Consider the following 20,039-nt stretch of genomic DNA (forward strand, 5'->3'; position numbering starts at 1 on the left):
GGGAGCCTCGGTCTCCGACCTCTCGGCCAAAAGAGAGACTCCCCCCTAGTGCGCCCGAAAGCGCCCCGGATCCGAGCTCCTCCATTCCTGAGGGGCTCGTTCGGGTCTCCGCTCGCGCGGATTCCCTCCTCCACCGCGGGTGGGCAAGACGACCTTGGGAGCAACCCGAGGATGCGTCCGCCATTCGCGGGAGCCAAACCGGAAGCCCACAATTTAAATGATACTTTTGAAGGCCAGAATCCCAGGAAATATTCAGGTGCAGGCTAGAGAGGATTAAATATTGTTGCTGTATATGAAAAGCTTTGAAAGAGCATGGCCATCAACCAGTACAGAACTAAGTGAATTTAAATCCACTGAGATCAATGAGCTTAAGCGCATCTAAGTGCATACTTCATTGGGGCCACAATGATTGGGTTGTTACAGTTATGAATGAGTTTCTGGTTGGCATTCTTCTGAAGATATATTTTACATTGGTTTCTCATGAAAGGGACCCCATGTATGCAGAGACTGAAGTATATTACATTGAACAGCACATCTATAGTGGGGTTAATACCAAAGAAAGGAGGAGAAGGAATCAGATGTGGTTCAAGGGGATAGTCTCTCCATTGTGTGGTCCCAGGACATTTCTAGGCTACTTGGATTCAGCTATTTCTTCTTCTATTCATTCAAAGAGCCTTCCATTAGCTCACAATGATGTTCAATACAGAGACACAGCAAATTACACTTCCTTATCCTCAGAATACCCAGGAAGCTCAGCATGATGTCTTTGCCACTAGGCAGCCAGTGAAGACATGTCATCGCTATGAGGGACATAAAACCAATTGCCCGCTCTGCAATTGTGCTGCCTCTGAACATGAACAGTCCATTTAGCTGTTCTGAGTGATAGGAAGGACTTCCCGTGGGCAGAGCTGGGGTGATGGAGCAAGTGGATGAGTGAAACCAAAGGAAGTTGTGGCATGTTTGGGTGAGGGGTACTGTAGCACTAGCACCCAATATCTTAGAGGTACCAGCTGCTGCTGGATCATGACTAGATTGTTCAGGTTTGTTCCAGAGTTAACAGTAGCCTATTTTATTTCAGCAAAATTCATAGACTGCAGGTCCCATTAGAGTTAGAGGTGCTTAAAACCTTTTAAAAATGTGACTTCTAAGGATTAGTTACAACTGTGCAATAACAATTTCTGCGCACATCAGTTGCTTTCACAAACGCAGCACTATAGCTTTTTGAAAGCTGAATGAAAGCAGCTTTTATTTCTCGTTTGATCCTGATCATTGTTAATTTCTGCCACATACAGTCAGCAGCCAGAACGACGGTTTGTTCCCTAAAGCTCATTCATTCTGGCTCTGCCAGGCTAATGTTGAGCAGTAGCACTAATTGGTTCAACCTTTACTGATGATGACCTCACTTTCATTACATTGTATTCTTGGTCCAGTGTAATGGTATAAGCCAGGGGTGTCGAACTCTTTTGTTATGGGGTCCAGATCTGACATAAATGAGACCTTGTTGGGCCGGGCCATGTGTGTCATAAAATGTAATGCCAGGTAGCGAAGATATAAACCTTATAAAGGACACAAACACAAAGGGTTTTTTAACTTAAAATAAAAACATGCTTAAAGCATTAGCACTCTTGCAATATTTTGTTTATTTAACAGTGCCTGATAACTGACACCTCTTGCTCTGAATTATTGCATCAAAATGTCTGTGCTGTTGCAATCTTGATTATGCTGTTCAGGTGTGTATCTGTAAGCTACAAACCTACAATGGCGCAGCAGCAGCAGAACTGGAAGAAGCAGCAGAAGACAGCCAGTTCCACTGAGGGCCTGATAGAAGCCCTCTGGGGGCCTTATCCGGCCCCCGGGCCACATGTTTGACACCCCTGGTATAAGCAGTAACTCTCAGGGACTGTACAGCCCTTTCACTTTTTGAATCACTGGACTAAAAGTAGAAAGAGCAGAAAAATTGTCTCAGTTCTGTAAGCCAAAATGCAACTGTTACAGCCCAAGAGCTGGGACTAGATAAGGCCTAGTCTAGAGATTCAGGCCCACTGAAATATTTCATGTGATGCAGGCCAGGATGACCACAATATCACCTCAGAATGAAGGGGGGAAACCACCATTCATTAGCTCTTTCCAAACAAGAAGGTTTTGGGCCACAGGTTTACCTCATTTTTTGTCTTTCCTAGTCATGATAGTCCTAGTGCTTCAAAGGCTAATAGTAGTTTTGACTAGAAGTATACATATGTGATGGTGATTATTGGTATTATGAATTATCATGATCAGATGTTTGACTGGTAGATGGTGTTCTGCAGTTCAAGATCTAGCCAAGTTCTTGGGAACTGCAGATGCATCTTCCCCTCTCCTCCACTCGCAGCTGCTGGATGACCTTGGGCAAGCCATAGTTCTGTCAGTGCTGTTCTGAAATGGGCAGTTCTCTCAGAGCTCTCTCAGCCCCACCTACCTCACAGGGTGTCTGTTGTGGGGAGGGGAAGGGAAAGGAGTTTGTAAGCCGCTCTGAGACTCCGAGTGAAGGGCGGGGTATAAATCCAATCTCTTCTTCTTCTTCTTCTTCTTCGTGGGATTCTTGTGTTCCAAGCAACACTGGAACCAGGGTTGCCAGGTCCCTTCGAGACACCAGCGGGGGGATACTCCGGGAACCAGAAGCGTTGCCCCCAATGTGCTGATGTCACTGGAAATTATGTCACACACTATACCTGTGTCACTGGAAGTGATGTCACATGCCATGCCTACATCACCAGAAGTAATGTTGCATTCCATGACTGTGTAACCCAGAAGTGATATAGACATGTTGGGGGTGATGCTCTGGTTTTTGGGCAAAACTCTATGGTAAAATCACCCTCAAAAACCAGAGCACTGCTCCCCAACGTCACCAGCATGCCTACATTACTTTTGGATTATGTAGAGACATTGCTCCACATTGCTGTTGGGGGATTGTTGATGAGCAGGAGCCCGCGAAATTGGAGGATCCCCCACCCCCAACTGGGGATTGGTAACCCTATCTGGAGCTGAGCTTGTGTGATTTTCTCAGTGCCCAGAATGTCTAGGTATTTCTTGAGACTTCTAGGCACTGCACCAAGGGCTCCAATGAAAACTGGCACAATGGTAACCTTCTTCTCCCAGAGGTGCTCTAACTCTATTCATAGTTCTTAGTATTTTGTGATCTTCTCCTGTTCTTTCTTTTCTATTCTGCTGTCTCCTGGGATTGTAATATCAAAGATCTGAACCCTATTTTTCATTTTTTCTACAGTTGTGATATCAGGGGTGTTACGCTCCAAGTGTTTATCTGTTTGTAATTGAAAGTCCCAAAGAATCTTTCAATTACAAACAGATAAACACTGTTTTTGTCCCAAAGAATCTTTGTTTCACCATTCTCAATGATCTTGTCTGGTTTGTGCTCCCATTAAATTCTAGCTGATGGTAAGCCACACTTCTTGCAAAGATTCCAGTGCAATACAACTGCAGCTCTGTCACGACATTCTTTATAGTTTCAGCGATGCAGCTCTGTCACGACATTCTTTATAGTCAGTTTCAGCAATGTTACTACAGGCACTGACCATGTGGTCGACTGTTCCATCCTTTCTCTTGCAAAGCCGTTTGCTGTCATCACGGTCTTCTGAAACTTGGCTTTAATGCTATTTGTTTCGAGTGCCTGTTCTTGTATTATTGTTGTTGTTGTCACTATTGTTGTTGTTGCTGTTTCCTGCCCTTGCAAGAGGCTCAGAAAGTTTTCCATCATCCTCATGGGGCCTTGAGTTCTTCTAGAATTACAGCAGACCCCCCCAGCCTACAAAGATCAGTTCCTCTAGGGGAAATGGCAGATTTGGATGGTCAGCTTCATGAAATTACATCCCTGCTGAAATCCCTCCTCTCCCTAGATGCCACCATCCCCAGACTCTGTCCCCAACTCTCCAGAAATTTCCCAAACCAGAGCTGCAGTACTGCTACAATATTGCTTAGTTGGCCATGTTCTGTCTGGAATCTGGGCGTTCTACTAAGTAGCTGTTTGGCTCATTATCTAGCCACAATTTCCAGCTTTCTTTTTTTTTTAAAGCTAATATCTAGGCCTTCTAGATATTGAGATAAAAAGCAATATATGAAGACAATTTTCTGCCTAATTTATACAATGGAAATGGGATGTATGGTTTCCCATTGTTGTAGCCAATGAGTAAAGTCAAATTTGTGATTGACATGGCTAGGAGGCTCAAGGGAATGCTTTGGTTCCCTATTGTCAGGAGTCCCCCCCCCCCCCCGGGTTTGCCGTCTTAGTTCAGGGCCTGCAGCAGCAATTTAGCTTATAAACAAATCTAAATAAAAAGTCTGTGATCATTTTTTTGTTTTTGTTCTGTAAACACAACTCAGCTTCATTTTTCTTCTTCTTTTAAGACAAAGTTTGGGTATACTCTGAATACTCACAAAACATTTGAAATCCAGATCAACCTTTCTGTATAGCAGGATCATCTTCCTTCTATTTGTATTTTAAATAAAGAGCATTATTCCTATTACAATTATCTTCCATTCAGGTTCTGCAAACTTCAAGGTGGGGATAGAACAGCAGTATAACCTGCTTTTGGCAGGGAGTCTGTGACAGCACTTGTTGAAGATTAGTTAACTGAGATTGTGGGCTGATATTTAAATCTTGAGTCTTGTAGTCATCTTCTTTATGTTTGGGCAGATGACTTGACTCAATATTATAGTGTGTTGGGACACATTCAAGATGTTTAAGGCTACAGTGTTTTGCATGGTTCTTTGAGAACTGGTGGTTCCTTTCAAATGGATAGGATTCACTTCTGAGCTAAGGTACGATTCATGCTTTATTGCCAGTAAGTTTAATGGAAACCAATGAAACCACACTTTAGAGGCTTGGAGCCACCAGAGTATTTTCATGGATGGAAGGATTTCTTCCCATGGAGTGTGACCTTCTTGCCTCTCTCCTCCTGGCAATGTCACCCAAAATACTGCTCCTTGGGGACAGGGGATTTCCAGGAGCAGTATTTTGGGCTGCAGCAGGAGGGGGTAGGCAGACAGGTCACAGTCCATGTATCCAAGCCTGAGTTAATAGAAATGGAAAGTCTTCATAGTCAGATGAGAAGAGTAAGAGTCCAGTGGCACCTTAAAGACTAAAAAAAAAGCATGAGCTTTTGTGAGTCACTGCTCACGTCTTCAGATACAGGTAGAATGTGAGTCCGTCTGTCCTATATATTGGGAAGTTGAGAGATTTCAGATGCCAAATGAGGGCATGATTAGATTAGGTGTGATATGCAGAGAGGCATGGGGAAATCAGGATTGTTAAAGAGACAGGAAACCTAGGTCTCTATTCAATCCAGGTGGATGCATTGTCTTGAGCTTCATTATGAGTTGCAATTCAGAATGATACCCAGGGACAGCTTGCTACAAGAATGATATCCAGGGACAGCTTGCTACCAGACAAACCCAAAGAAAATGACAACAGGACACCACTGGTGGTCACCTACAGCTCACAACTCAAGCCAGTTCAACACATTATTATTGACCTGCAACCCATGCTGGATAGTGACACTTCCCTCACACAGGCACTTGGGGGTTCAGCCCTTTCTTGCTTACAGACAGCCTGCTAACCTAAAACAGCTTCTCACCCACAATGACAAAATACTTAACAGTAACATGGACTCTGATACCAAGGCCTGCAACAAACCAAAATGCCAACTTTGCTGTCATATAGATCCTAGCAACACCATCACTGAACCCAGCAATATCAACCATACTATCTCAGGTTCCTACTCCTGCTCATCCTCTAATGTGATTTATGCCATCACATGTCAGCAATACTCTTCTACTCTCTACATTGGACAAACAGGCCAGTCCCTTCAACAAAGAATTAATGGACATAAGTCTGACATCAGAAACCACAACTTTCAAAAACCAGTGGGGGGACAATTTAACCTTCCGGGACATTCAGTTGCTGACCTAAAAGTAGTAGTTATCTTACAAAGGAATTTCAAAGGGAGATTAGAAAGAGAGACTACTGAATTGCAAGTGATAATAAAGCTCAAGACAATGCACCCACCTGGACTGAATAGAGACCTAGGTTTCCTGTCTCATTACCAATCCTGATTTCCCCACGCCTACTACCTCTCTGCATATCACACCTAATCCAATCACACTTTCTATTGTCATTTGCCTACTAATGTAATTTGGCATCTGAAATCCCTCTACTTCCCAGTATATAGGACAGATGGACTCACATTCTACCTGTATCTGAAGAAGTGAACAGTGACTTACTTACATGCCCTGGCACAAATTTTGTTAGGCTTTCAGGTGCTACTGGACTCTTACTTGGCTCATCTGACTATGAAGACTTTCCATTTCTATTAACTCAGGCTTGGATATATGGACTGTGACCTGTCTGCCTACCCCTTCCTGCTGCAGCCCAAAATACTGCTCCTGGAAATCCCCTGTCCCCAAGGAGCAGTATTTTGGGTGACATTGCCAGGAGGAGAGAGGCGAGAAGGTCACACTCCATGGGAAGAAATCCTTCCATCCATGGAAATACTTTGGTGGCTCCAAGCCTCTAAAGTGTGGTTTCATTGGTTTCCATTAAACTTACTGGCAATAAAGCATGAATCGTACCTTAGCTCAGAAGTGAATCCTATCCATTTGAAAGGAACCACCAGTTCTCAAAGAACCATGCAAAACACTGTAGCCTTAAACATCTTGAATGTGTCCCAACACACTATAATATTGAGTCAAGCCATCTGCCCAAACATAAAGAAGATGACTACAAGACTCAAGATTTAAATATCAGCCCACAATCTCAGTTAACTAATCTTCAACAAGTGCTGTCACAGACTCCCTGCCCAAAGCAGGTTATACTGCTGTTCTATCCCCACCTTGAAGTTTGCAGAACCTGAATGGAAGATAATTGTAATAGGAATAGTGCTCTTTATTTAAAATACAGATAGAAGGAAGATGATCCTGCTATACAGAAAGGTTGATCTGGACTCACAGAGGAGGGAGAGCTTGTACCTGAATAAAACTTGGTTTTAAAGCTGCCACTGGACTGTTTTGGATTGCTATCTGGGGGGGGGGCTCTGCAACTTACCTGGCTGCTTCTTGCTCCTTGTGGCCTGGGGCTGCTGGGAGCAGGGGACGGGGCTTGTTGCATGTGCCCGCCCCCTGGGATCTTTACTCCCGGAGCTCCGCTCCTGTGCACTCCTGCAGGAAATGACCCCTGAGTGTGACTGATATTGGTGACTGATACAGCCTCCAGGTGGGACCTGGGGATCCCAGGCATTACAGCTTTTCTCCAGACTACGGAAATCAGTTCCCCTAAGGAAAATGGCTGCTTTGGAGGGTGGATTGTATGGCATTGTATCCCAGTCCTCCCAAGGTAGGGTTGCCAAGTCACTTACTTTGCACAGTGGGGGAGAGTTGGTCCCTGCCCGGGACATTTGCCCATGTCGCAGTGATGTCACCCAGATCTTCAAATCCTGGATCTGGCAACCCTAACCCTCCATCTCCCACCCATGGGCAGGGGGGGCCTGGCAACCCTAGACTGATATCAATGCTCTCTCTGTGCTCTTAAAAAGTGGAGGCTTAGGTCACACTCTGTGATTTCATTTGTTTTTATGCCTTCTAAAAAGCCTGTTTTCTGGTCTCTCTCTTTAGGTGTGCTTTCTCTGCCCGCATACTTCAGTCCTTACAATGATGGATCCATGGGCAGCAATGGACGGGCTGATGCTTATGCCCAGCTAGAGCTTCGAACACTAGAGCAGTCTCTCCTGGCAACGTGTGTTGGAAGCATCTCTGAACTGAGTGAGTTTCATATGCAACTCATAACTTGTTTGGTTTGTTTACGCAAAATATGGGGCCTCTTCTTACTGAAATCAATGGAAATCCTGCTGTTGGCTTTGCTATTGTTTTGTTTGGGCCCCTATTGTGCAAGATATAAATGTTTCAGGATGCTAGAAATTATGTCACACTGAGCAAAGGCACTCTCATGATGCACAAAAATGTGCTCTCTTCAGTCATGTTGCTTCCATTTTAGTAAATACAGGGCTGTGTCTGTACTTAAATCAGCAGCCTCTTGGCTGCATTCATTAGGCCAGCTATAGATTGTGGTCCACTGAAAGCCTGATAAATGACCCCCACACACACACCTGGATCTGCTAAAAAAACAAAAGAGAGAAGGATTTATCAAGCAGCTGGCTACTGAGCCACAGTCTTTGACTGGCATGCCCTGATGCTGTGAATTTGACAATCCTGAATTAAATGATTCTGTGACATTCACGTTTGCAGTGACTGAATGCCACAAACAGTCAGTTCTCCACTCCAGCATCCAATTTTACCTTCTCACTTTTATTTTACAAAAAAAGTCAATTTCCCCGAACTTCTGTCTTTAGGAAAAGGGGTGGGAAGGAAAACCATGAGAACACTTATGTTCATATTACATTTGGAAAGCCCATTTCTGTTTGGATTAATGCAAGCTATGTGTGGAGCCTGCACCACTCAACAATGCCCCTTTAAGTTCTGCTTTGCTGGCCTGCTTCTTCCTGAAAAACATTCTTGTTGGCGTTTCTCTCTGAGTGCCTTACCATAGGAACACTGCTGTCAGAAGCCAATACATACCTTAAAGGTCTCACCATTTATTTCGTAACCCGCCTTAATTTGAGGTTTCTCAGGGAAAAAAAGGGTTTCTAACATACCTCTGTATATTCGGCAACACAAGAGAGCATTTATAGCAGAAATCCATGATTGAATGCAACTTCCTTTCCCTTACTTTCTGATTTGGCTGGCTCAGTGACTGCATTTAATGAATGGATTGCCTTATGTGTTCCCTTACAGGCATGGAAAAAAGAAACATGGCCATAAGTTGCCAGTGTAGTAAAGAAGGAATAGAGGGTATAGGAAGTGAGTGTTATTCTGTGCTGCAAATTTGAATTCCAGATGTACCTCTGGATTTAATCATGTGGTATTGTGGATTAGCACCCACAGCAGATGAGTCACAGGATACCATTTCTCCCCCCCAAAAAAACCCTGTGTGATAGCCACACTCAAGAGCTGAGAACAGGCAGCCCAGTCCTGTGCATGTTTACTCAGAAGTAGCAGCAGCAGTTTCAGTTTATTGTATTGACCATGGGTCATAACAATATATAACATAATCTTCCGCATACTAAAACTACAAAGTTAGCAAAATTAACAAAATTAATTAACAAAAGTACAAATATAATAAAGGACTAAACCATATCAAATCAGCCCAGTTTGATAAGTTCAAAACAGTTTTAACTCTTATTATAGCTATTATTCCATACAGCTCGGTCTAATCCTTTTTGCCGCGAATGAAAACAAAGTGACTATTAGAAACATACGAATCCTCATCTGCAAGCAGAAGTATGACTTTTTCCAAGTCTGAAGCTCCTTCCCACATGGATAGAATATTAGTAATAAATTTGTTTTGGGGGTCATGGTGAAGGGGACGTCTCAGAAGTCAGTCTAGTTGTGTTGGCGCTTGCACTCAAGTAAAGGTGCACAGGATCAGGTTTCCTTCATTCAATGGACGGAAAGAAATCTGCACACTTTTCAGGAACCAGCTTTGAAGTCTGCATTGCTATTTTCATTTTATCCTTTCCCACCATTGTAACCATCAAAGTACAATGGAAGACTATTTCCTGTGAGCCCTTGACCCTAAAAAAAAAAAGGTGATTCCCAGAGAAAAATAGAAATCTGTGGCTATATAAATGTATATGTAAAATTAAGCATTATATTGATTCAGACCACTGAGAAGGCAAAAATCTGACTTCCAGTAACATGCAGCGTTCCCTCTAAGCTGAGTTAGTGTGAGCTAGCTCACAGTTTTTTAACCTCCAGCTCACACATTTTTGCCTTAGCTCAGGGAGGATGGCTCCAGAGCAAATTAATTTATGCAGTAGCCAAATCGCTCGCTCACAACTTTAATGCCAGTAGCTCACAAAGTAGAATTTTTGCTCACAAGACTCCACAGCTTAGAGGGAACATTGGGTATATTTGAGGGATGAAAGATGCTTTAAGTCCCACAGCTTAGAGGGAACATTGGTAACATGTCTGTATATTTGGGGGATGAAAGATGCTTTAAGCCTGCATGACTTGCAGCCTGCTGAGATAAACACAGCTCCTCATCCCAAACTGTATCTTACAAAGTGAGCTTTGACTCTTGGAAGCTTATACCCTGCTAAAGTTTGTCCGTCTTTAAGGTGTTACTGGACTCAGATTTCATCCCAAGCCTTGAGTACCATTGGGCAGGGTCTGATGATCACAGAAGTATGGTCCAGTGATTCCACAGGTACAGCCTGGTGATGTCTCACAAGGGTATTAACAGAAGTACTTCCACGCGCTGTAAGGTGTTGTACCACACAGTGTCTTTGAATGTGTGTGGTCACAATCACATGGCTTTGAAGAAGCGGACTATTCTTCAAGTACAAAAATTTTAAAAAAATAACATGGAAAGGAGCTGTGTACTTAATGTAAAATGTAATTGAACTGCCTCTTTGGCTTATCTTGGACTGTAATAAATGGAATGAATGAATGATTAGCGCCTCCCATTTCCAGTGCATACAAGCAGCAGTTACGGCAAACAGGCATGTACATGAGTTTTAGAAGAAGTCATAAAGTGTGTGCCTAGTTGAGGGCCCTGCAATCTCAGCCTGCTGTCCTGAGAATGAGCACCCAAACCTAACACAAAACTGCACAATAAATCCTTAGTTGACTAAATGATGTATGAAACCACAACCTCATCAATAGCAGTAGTCATGTTTTGCTCATTGATATGAGAGACCTCGGAACAGCTGGAGAAATGACAATGTAGAAGCAGACCTGTGCAGTCCTGAATTCCTTCTTAAAAGGAGCCATCTGAGAACAGCTCAGAATTCAATTAAAATGGGGTCTGGGATGATAGAGTTGCCAACCTCCGGGTGGGGCCTGAATATCTTGCAGCATTACAGCTGATTCAAATCCCCTGGAGAAAATGGCTGCTTTGGAGGATGGACTCTACGGCTTTATACCCCACTGCATCCCTCTCCTCCCAAGGCTCCATCCCCAAATCTCCAGGCATTTCCCACCTCAGCAATACCAGGTGGAAAAGAAGATGACAGGGCCACAGATCAGTGTGGAACTAGGGAATATAAGGGGAGGAGGTAAAAACCGTAATTAATCAGTGCTCTTTGCTGCAACCCTAAAAACAACTTCCTCGGAGTAAACACCATTAAATAAAATTGGACTTACTTTTGAGTTAACCTGCTTATTATTGTTCCCTTAGTTGTTAAAATGGGAGGTTTGTGCACTATACCTTCATGACAACCACTGTCTCTGATTTAAAAATTCATCCCCCAACACCAAGTAAGTAGATATGTTCCTGTGCAGTGCAGGGGAAGAGTTCTACAGATGCCTATGTCAGGTTCCCAGGTAAACACTCTCCACACGTGCTGTAAAAAGTTATAGGTTTTAATGAAATGATAACTGTAGATTCAAGAGCTTTTTGTCAGAACTGAAATTAATTGCTAGACACACTCTAGATCAGAGTTGTCAAATTCATTTGTTTATGAGGGCCGGATCTGACATAAATGAGACCTTGTTGGGCCAGGCCATGTGTGTCATAAAATGTAATGCCAGGTAGCAGAGATATAAATTTTATAAAGGACACAAACACAAAGGGTTTTTTTAACTTAAAATAAAAACATGCTTAAAACATTAACACTCTTGCAATATTTTGGTTATTTAACAGTGTCTGATAACTGACACCTCTTGCTCTGAATTATTGGATCAAAATGTCTGTGCTGTTGCAATCTTGAGTGTGCTGTTCAGGTGTGTATCTGTAAGCTGCAAACCTACAATGACACAGCAGCAGCAGAACTGGAAGGAGCAGCAGAAGACAGCCAGTTCCACTGAGGGCCTGACAGAAGCCCTCCAGGGGCCTGATCCGGCCCCCGGGCTGCATGTTTGACACCCCTGCTCTAGATATAGTAAAAGGCAATACCATTTCATCCGCCCAGTCCCCCTCACGTCATACTCTAACCCCCTTGCATAACCATGGCAACCTGGACAGATATGTGTTGCCCTCTAACCTAGGCAAAGCATAGACATCTTCAGGGTCTTTCATCGTGAGAAGAATGCATGAGATTCTCTTTGGAAAATATTACCGCAGCTACTCCCTAACTTTCACACCACAGTCACTCCCTCCCCCCAGGAATGCAAGATGACAAGCAAAGGTAAAATACAGCTTAGTAAGAGATATGATGGCTAAGCAAGAGATAAACAGGCCGCAAAGGCCAAGTGAGACGTGAGCTCGACAGCCTAGAGTAGTCATATGTCTTGGCATTCGAAATAAAAATTATTCTTGTCTATTTAGATCCTCCTAAATACTTTATTTTTATGTAGTGAGAAGTGGTGGGGGTCAAGACTACCTGGATACTCTGCCTTCTCAGTAGGGTTGCTAACTGTTAACCGCGGAACTCCTCGCGTGAGGGTGATTCCACTAGCCCAGATCTGCTTTATCTACAACAGGGGGCTTTATGCTGAGTCCTTGTGACTAATTGTATTACAGAGGTCAGATTGCAGAAATGAACGCTCCTATTTCCCAGGGATGAGACAACATGCTAGGTTTAATGAACAAATGTTGTCTTTACTGAATAGTTCTCAAGCATACAACAACAGATGCACTCCCACAGTCTCACAAGATTCCTTTAGTTACAACAGTTACTGAAAACAATAAGCATTGGAAATAATAACTTCAACAAACAATGGGGTAACACAGAGGGGTGGCGTTCATACTCATCTGCTCCACACGGAAGGGATTCCTCTCAGTGGAAATCAGGAACGAAAGGTCTCACTAAGGGATCCTTCTCTCACACGGATGGACAAGCCAACCACGTGTGTGTGCTTTCTTGGTGTGCACTTCCAAGAAAGCCCGGGAGGATCACCTGCAGTAGAGCTTAGGTTGCCTAATATGGAAGGAGGGGTTTTGTCTCGCTAGCTTTACTTGCTAGCGGCTTTGCAGCTTAAGTTGCAGAAAGGTGGGGGGGGGATGAGCTAACCCTAACCAGAGAAACAAAGGCTGTGTTTCTCTTTTTAAAACCTTGTTTTGGGGGATTGACTTAAGGCCAATCTACCCCTTAAATCTGTCCCCTTTCTATCCCTATAGGTGGGCAGGTAGTGACGCTATACCTAGAGGGGAGGGGGCGATATTCAGATTCTAGACCTAACTTCAAAGGGGAGCCATGTGGTGATGTGTCAAAGCCATATTCCCATGGTAACCTTTGATTTGCAGATCGATGGCTTGCCCCAAGAAGGCAATAACAGGATGTTTTTCTTGTGATGCAGACCCAAGATAGTTGGAGTTACATGCGATTTCCAAGGTCCTCTAATGGTGGAAAGCTCGTTGTTTTCCAAAGTCTCCAAGCTGAGCTTAATGGCGAAGGTCTTCTTTATGCAGAGGCATGCTGGGAAGGTGTGGGTGCGCACATGTCCATTAGCATATGCAGCACAAAGCTGGCTCCTTGCAGCTTCAGGTGCAACATGAGAGGCAGAGCAGGCAAACCCAAGGCACAGCATTTCCCACAGCCCACATACACACAAGCAAAGACACTTTACAGACATGCAGCATCAGCACAGATAATACATTTAAAACACACATTGTAACATAACCTCCAGGTGGGGCTTGGAGATCTTCCGGTATTACAACTGATCTCCAGAAGACAGACATCAGTTCCCTTGGAGAAAATGGCAGTGTTGGTGTCAGGCCTCTGGGCCTCCATAGGTGACTGGCCCCCAGTAGCCATCCTGATAAGGCTGGGACCGGCCGCCAGAGCCCTGAGATATCCTGTCCTGGTTTGTTCCTGTCTCCCGTCCTGGGCCTTGGGGTCGAGGGTGAGAGGGGTCCAACAGGTAAGGAGGAGTTAAGGCCTCAGAATGACGGGGTCTGCAAGGGGGTTGCCTCACCGCCCTTTCCCGTCCTGGCTTTCTGGCTTCTCAGCTTCTATTCAGCTTCGGGGCTCTTTCTCTCTTTCTCTCTCTTGCCACCACGGTCCCCAGCCAGGCCAGTCATCTTCCTCCCTGGCATTCTCCCCACCTGCCTTTTTATTCCCCGCTAGTTCCCATCCTTCCTCTCCGCCCTTGGCCCCGCCCCCTGTTAAAGCCATGGACGCCCAGGTGGCTCCTGTTGCTTCCCGCCCTGCCTCCAGGAGGCTCTGCGCCAGCCATCCCGCTTGCCTCCAGTCCCTCTGGGTCTCTGCAGCTTGACTTTGCGGGCACTTTCTCTTCTCCGCCTCCAGCCGGCTGTAATTGTTCTGGCCACTCCCTTCACCGCTGGAGCCTGGTTCATCCTACTGCTGTGTTCTGCTGCTGCAGCGGGCCCCGCCCCTTGTCAGCTGCCGGCACGGTGTCGCTGTGCCTCGGTAGGGCTGACGCACTCCCTGGCTCCCTCCAGGCCGTTTCAGGGTTGTCGTCTTCCGCTGCCTCTTCCATTTCAGTGAGTTGGGGCCCGGGGCTTTGCTGCAGGGTTGGGTTGGCGTTGGCAGGGGGTCCTCGTCCCAGGAGCTCCTGGGGAGGACCAGGACAATTGGCCAGTGGACCCTATGGTATTATACCCTGCCAAGGTCCCTTCCCAAACGCTGTCCTCCCCAGGCTCCAACCCCCCAAATCTCCAGGTATTTTCCAACCAAGAGTTGGCAGCGCTACTCCTTAGCCCTTCTGCCTTTTGCAGTGCTGAACTTTGTGCATTTAGTCATGCTGGCCACATGACCATGGAAACATCTTTGGACAGTGCTGGCTCTTTGGCTTGGAAATGGAGATGAGCACCGCCCCCTAGAGTCGGATCCAACTAGCTTTTGAGCAAGGGAAACCTTTACCTTCTACTTTGTTTGCTAGGGTGAGAACTACTGGAGTTTAAGCCTGCCCAAGCATTGTACTTCTTTTAGCCCTAATCCCAGATTTTGGTGGGGAGCCGAGCACAGGATCTTGACAGTGGTTATCCGCTGGTGAATAAAAGACTGAGAGGCACACATTGTTTCACAAAGGCAAGTTGCTGCAAGGTAACTTTAATAATTAATTGCAAAACAGACTGAGTGAAACTGCAGAGGGGTAGCCATTCATTTTCCTGCTCCTGCTCCACCTACTGCTAAAGGAAATTCCCTGCTAAAAACAGAGGAGACAACCCCAAGGCAATATAAATCTCACTCCAATGTTCTGTCCACAGTTCACTGCAGTTAAAGAGGTGAGAAGCAACCAAGCAAAGGACAGTTATGGAACGTAGCAGATAAGAAATAAATTGGTCAGTGAAGAGTTAACTGGCTCAGCTCCAGCCTTTTTGCAGTGTCCTCTCTCTCATTACCTGTTTTTTCACTATAACTCCAGGACAAAAGAGCTAGGGGATTCATTTTTTAAAATGAAAGCTGGAAGATCAGAGAGGGGGCATGACACTGACAAAAAGTGACAGAATCTTGCTAATTCTCATTGTCAAAATGGCGTACCCAACTGACTACCTATAGCAACCACATGAGGAGAATACATGATTGAGAAAAATCTTCCCATGGTGGAAGGTTTCGTATTTATTTATTTAGAAAAATCAATTTGTTGCCTCTCCAGAGACCTGCTTGAAGTGACTCTCAGATTAAAAACAGTACAGTACAACAATAAAAACAAAAAAGTTAAAAAAAAAATGTTTAAGCTGTAAAAACATGCCAGGGGCATAAAAACTGCATAAAACAACATTCAGCAGATTACAAAGAAATACTTTGGCCTACCTAAAAGACAGTAAGGTAGGTGCCAAACAAGCCTCCAGGGGGAGGCCATTCCAAAGGTGAGCCACCACCAAAAATGCCCTATTTTTGGTTACCAACTGACTCTCATCTGCAGGTGGGGCTTCGAGGCCAGGAACTGGAAACTCAATTTTAGTAGTGAAATAGAGGCTTTCCTAATTCCAGTAGAAAGTCTGGTTAATTTTAGATAGCTTGGTCAAAAAACACACACACACAAATATCTTCTTAGGATAATTGGCTTGGATATCAATACAGCTGGTCAATGTTCCCTCTAAGCTGTGGAGTCTCATGAGCAAAAATTCTACTTTGTGAGCTACTGGCATTAAAGTTGTGAGCAAGCAATTTGGCTCCTGCATAAATTAGTTTGCTCTGGAGCCCTCCTTCCTGAGCTGGGACAAAAATGTGTGAGCCAGAGACTAAAAAACTGTGAGCTAGCTCACTCTAACTCAGCTTAGAGGGAACACTGCAGCTGGTTCACCGGATCAGTGATCATTGGGGCAAAAGGCATTCATCAGAATAAAATAAAACTATCCTTGTTTCTTTCTCTGTTTCTTTTCCAGGTGACTTAGTGTCACGAGCAATGCACCATATGCAGTGTTTGAATACCCTCCGCCCGGGCATGAGCCCTGTTCGACAAACCAGGCAGCAGCAGCAACCCATAACCTGGTCTCCCGATGCCCTTCACACCCTTTATTATTTTTTACGCTGCCCTCAAATGGAGTCCATGGAAAACCCCAACTTGGATCCGCCAAGGATGGCCCTAAATAATGAGCGGTAAGTCTGGCAGTTTACAGTCCAAGGATGCCTTTCAGACTGACAGGGCTTCATTGTGTGACATCGTGCGCTTGAAGCTGTGTATTCAGTTCTGCTGAATTCTACGTATCAGCCTTCAGTAATTCCTGTAATGCTGCCAGTTTTCTTTCACAGCTTTGCCAAACTGTTGGAACGAGAACTAGGAAGCAAGTTTTCTTGGTTGTCAACTTTTGCAAGTAAGGCAGATACTATATAATTACTCACAAAGTGTGCTTTTCAGTATAGATTACCAGACGTCCAGGACTGGCAGTAGGGCTTTTCCCTCTTTTAACTGAAAGACTGCCAATTTGCAGCCATAATATCCAGGGATAAAATAGTGTATAGTGTATGTATGTGTGTGTGTGTATATATATGTGTGTGTATATATATAGAGAGAGAGAGGGAGAGAGAGAGAGAGAGAGAGAGAGAGAACAGTCTATCTCAGATTCTCTGTTTCCTAAGAAGAGTACTATTTTTACCTCCAGGTGGCATGTTCTTGGCTCTCCTACCCTCCTTTCCCATGGCACCCTGCTCATCATTTTAAAATCTGCTTCTCCCATACCTTGAAATTCTCTGAGTTTGCTGAAAACGGGCTTGTTCAGAATGTGCCCACTATTTCCCCAAAGAAGAGGGAAGGGGAGCAGAGGCTGGGTTTCCTTTCCTTTCTGCTGATCGGCTGTGAGGCATTAAGAGCTTCCATCATGACATCACCAATGGCACTGGGAACTCTCCCTGTCTCTGCCCATACTTTTTGGCCTTGTTAGACTAGGCCCTTAGCAATTGTGTTGGTCATAAGCAGAGGTCATTTCGGGGGGGATCGCGGGGGGCGGGGCACATGACGAAGCCCCACCCCCTGCTTCTGGCCACCCCGCTTCCGGCCCTCATTCAGCCAGGAGGAGGCAGGAGAAGAGGGAGGAGGCAGGAGAAGAGGGAGGGTAAGTTGCTTCCTCCCTGCCTCTCCCCACCCCTGCCTGCCTGGGGCCAGGGAGGGCCTTTGCGGGGCTTCCTTGCACTCCCGCAGGCCTTGCAGGTCCATCACCGGGCCCCTCATGGGGCTCGGCAGTGGAGCTGCAAGGCCGGCGGTGGCAGCCGGAACCGTTGGGGGCAGGGTGTGTGGCCTTATGACACACCTCCGGTGATGTCAGGGGTTATGGCCTTATGACACACTTCCGGTGATGTCAGGGGGTGTGGCATATGCTAATTAGTTATGCTAATGAGTTCCCCTAGCTCTTTTTCTACGAAACGACCCCTGGTCATAAGGGAAAGATAATATATTTCAGCAAATCCCTGTGCCCTGTGCAGCTTAAAATTTTGGGTGGCGGTATACCTCAATAGTCTCCATAGCAGCATGTGTTTCTTCTTCTTTCTTTTATTTTCTTTTTTTTCCACACCCAGGGCTCTTTTTGTAGAAAAAGCCCAGCAGGAACTCATTAGCATAATAGGCCACACCCAAGAGCAAAACTCATTAGCATATTAGGCCACACCCTGACAGCACCGCTCATTAGCACATTAGGCCACACCCCATGTTACCAGAAGTGTGGTCATCCAGCCACACCCACCTTTCCCTTCTTATTCTGTTTACCTTGTTTGTTGTCAAAACCCAGGACTTTTTTTGTAGCAGGAACTCCTTTGCATGTTAGGCCACACACCCCTAATGTAGCCAATCCTAATGAGTTTCTGCTATTGGGTGTGGCCTATTATGGTAATGAGTTCCTGCTGGGCGTGGCCAACGTGGGAGCCAGCCGGAACTCCGTTCCTGTGCGTTCCTGCCCAAAAATAGCCCTGTCCACACCCATTCTAAAAATGTCTTTGGAGGGGGGGAAATTCTGTTGGAGGAATCCTCTCCCACCTCTCCCACAAGAATGCAGTGACAATATGGCATACCACAGTTGTTTAGCTTTAGGTTGCTGTGGCTAGAAGAAATGGTGGAAATGGTGAAAAATTCATCCCAGGAGTTAAATATCTGCTCACTGGAAACCCTCAACAATATCTCAAAGCAAGCATGACTCTCTAAAGACTTTTTCCAGACTTCATTTTTTTTACAATACAATGGTCATGGTAGAAGAGACCAGAAGAACACTTCTGGGGCTTGAAACTTTGTTCCCTTGCAGCCATAGGGTATAGAGGTCACTAATAGCTTTGCAAGATTGCTTTGTGGGCCAGAATATGCAAGCAGGCACAAATTCTGTGCTTGGATTTTTCTTTTTTCCATGACAGCTCAGCATGATCCTAGCACACTGGCTACTTGTTGTTTTCCCTGTTGGGTACAGTGAGGGCTGTTGATCAGAGTGGGATGTGCATTAAAATACGAGCAATTTTAGTCTTCCCCACAAACTTCTCTCACAGGCATTGGGCCAGAGAGTGGAATGCCAGAATTGCTTTTCAAGCTGTAACTCTGTTTTATTGTTAAATCAATGTTACGTGCCGCAACAACATCAATAATTTCTGTTTGAGACTTAGTTGTACAGGAAATTTAAGGTAATATTTAAAATAAACATGATTCAGTGGAGTATATGTGTGGCATCTTGGGCTACACAAGGGATACTCTGTTTTAAAAGTTTCAGTTCTGTGTGCTATATGCCAAAGAAGAGGAGGAGATACAGAATCCAGACCATCTCTCTACCTAAAAGGTAAAAGGTAAAGGTTCCCTTGCTCGAAAGCCAGTCGAATCCGACTCTAGGGTTGCGGTGCTCATCTCCATTTCAAAGCCGAAGAGCCAGCGCTGTCCGAAGACGTTTCCGTGGTCATGTGGCCGGCATGACTAAACACCAAGGCACACAGAACGCTGTTACCTTCCCACTGAAGTGGTACCTATTTATCTACTTGCAGTTTCTTGCTTTCGAACTGCTAGGTTGGCAGGAGCTGGAACTAGAAACAGGAGCTTACCCTGTCTTGCGGCACCTGGGTCTTGAACTGCTGAACTACTGACCTTCCACAGCCTGCAGTTCAGCGTCTTAACCACTTGAGCCACCGCAGCTCCGATCTACCAAACAGCAAATGGAAAGGATTCCAGTTTTTTAAAGGGCTCCGTACACACAGCCCCTCTCTGGGGAATGTTGTGCATGCTACCCCTTCCCATTCAGCTAAGGATACACATGTGGAACATTCCTTCCATGTACACATACCCCTAGATCAGGACAATTAGGTGTTTCATTGAATACTATGGCAAAATTTCCATTTGTTATAATGGTGACTAAGTGTACCTCATTTTATATAAGTATATGTAGTTGACTGCTACAAAACGCAAGCACAAGATATTCATGGAAGCAGATCTTCCCTATTTTCTCCTTCTCACAGCAGCCCCCTGGAACTCTGAAAAGATGATTTGTTGTTCAGTCGCACAGTCAAGTCCGACTCTTTGCGACCCCATGGACCAGATCACGCCAGGCCTTCCTGTCTTCCGCCGTCCTCTGAAGTTGGCTCAATTTCATGTTCGTTGCATCTATGACACTGTCTAACCATCTCATCCTT

At 45.1% G+C, this 20,039-nt stretch overlaps 1 protein-coding gene across 1 annotated transcript in view; it reads left to right on the forward strand.

Moving 5' to 3' along the window:
* Positions 1 to 20,039, forward strand: part of ABTB2 (ankyrin repeat and BTB (POZ) domain containing 2) — a 240,720-nt gene that overhangs the window by 144,132 nt on the left and 76,549 nt on the right. The window contains exons 2-3 of the mRNA XM_015410876.1: positions 7,660 to 7,806; positions 16,337 to 16,550. Coding sequence (XP_015266362.1) covers positions 7,660 to 7,806; positions 16,337 to 16,550 — 361 coding nt within the window. The remainder of the gene's footprint in view (positions 1 to 7,659; positions 7,807 to 16,336; positions 16,551 to 20,039) is intronic.

The sequence above is a fragment of the Gekko japonicus genome, unplaced genomic scaffold (assembly GCF_001447785.1).
Source record: "Gekko japonicus isolate JY-2015 unplaced genomic scaffold, Gekko_japonicus_V1.1 scaffold65, whole genome shotgun sequence".
Lineage (NCBI taxonomy): Eukaryota > Metazoa > Chordata > Lepidosauria > Squamata > Gekkonidae > Gekko > Gekko japonicus.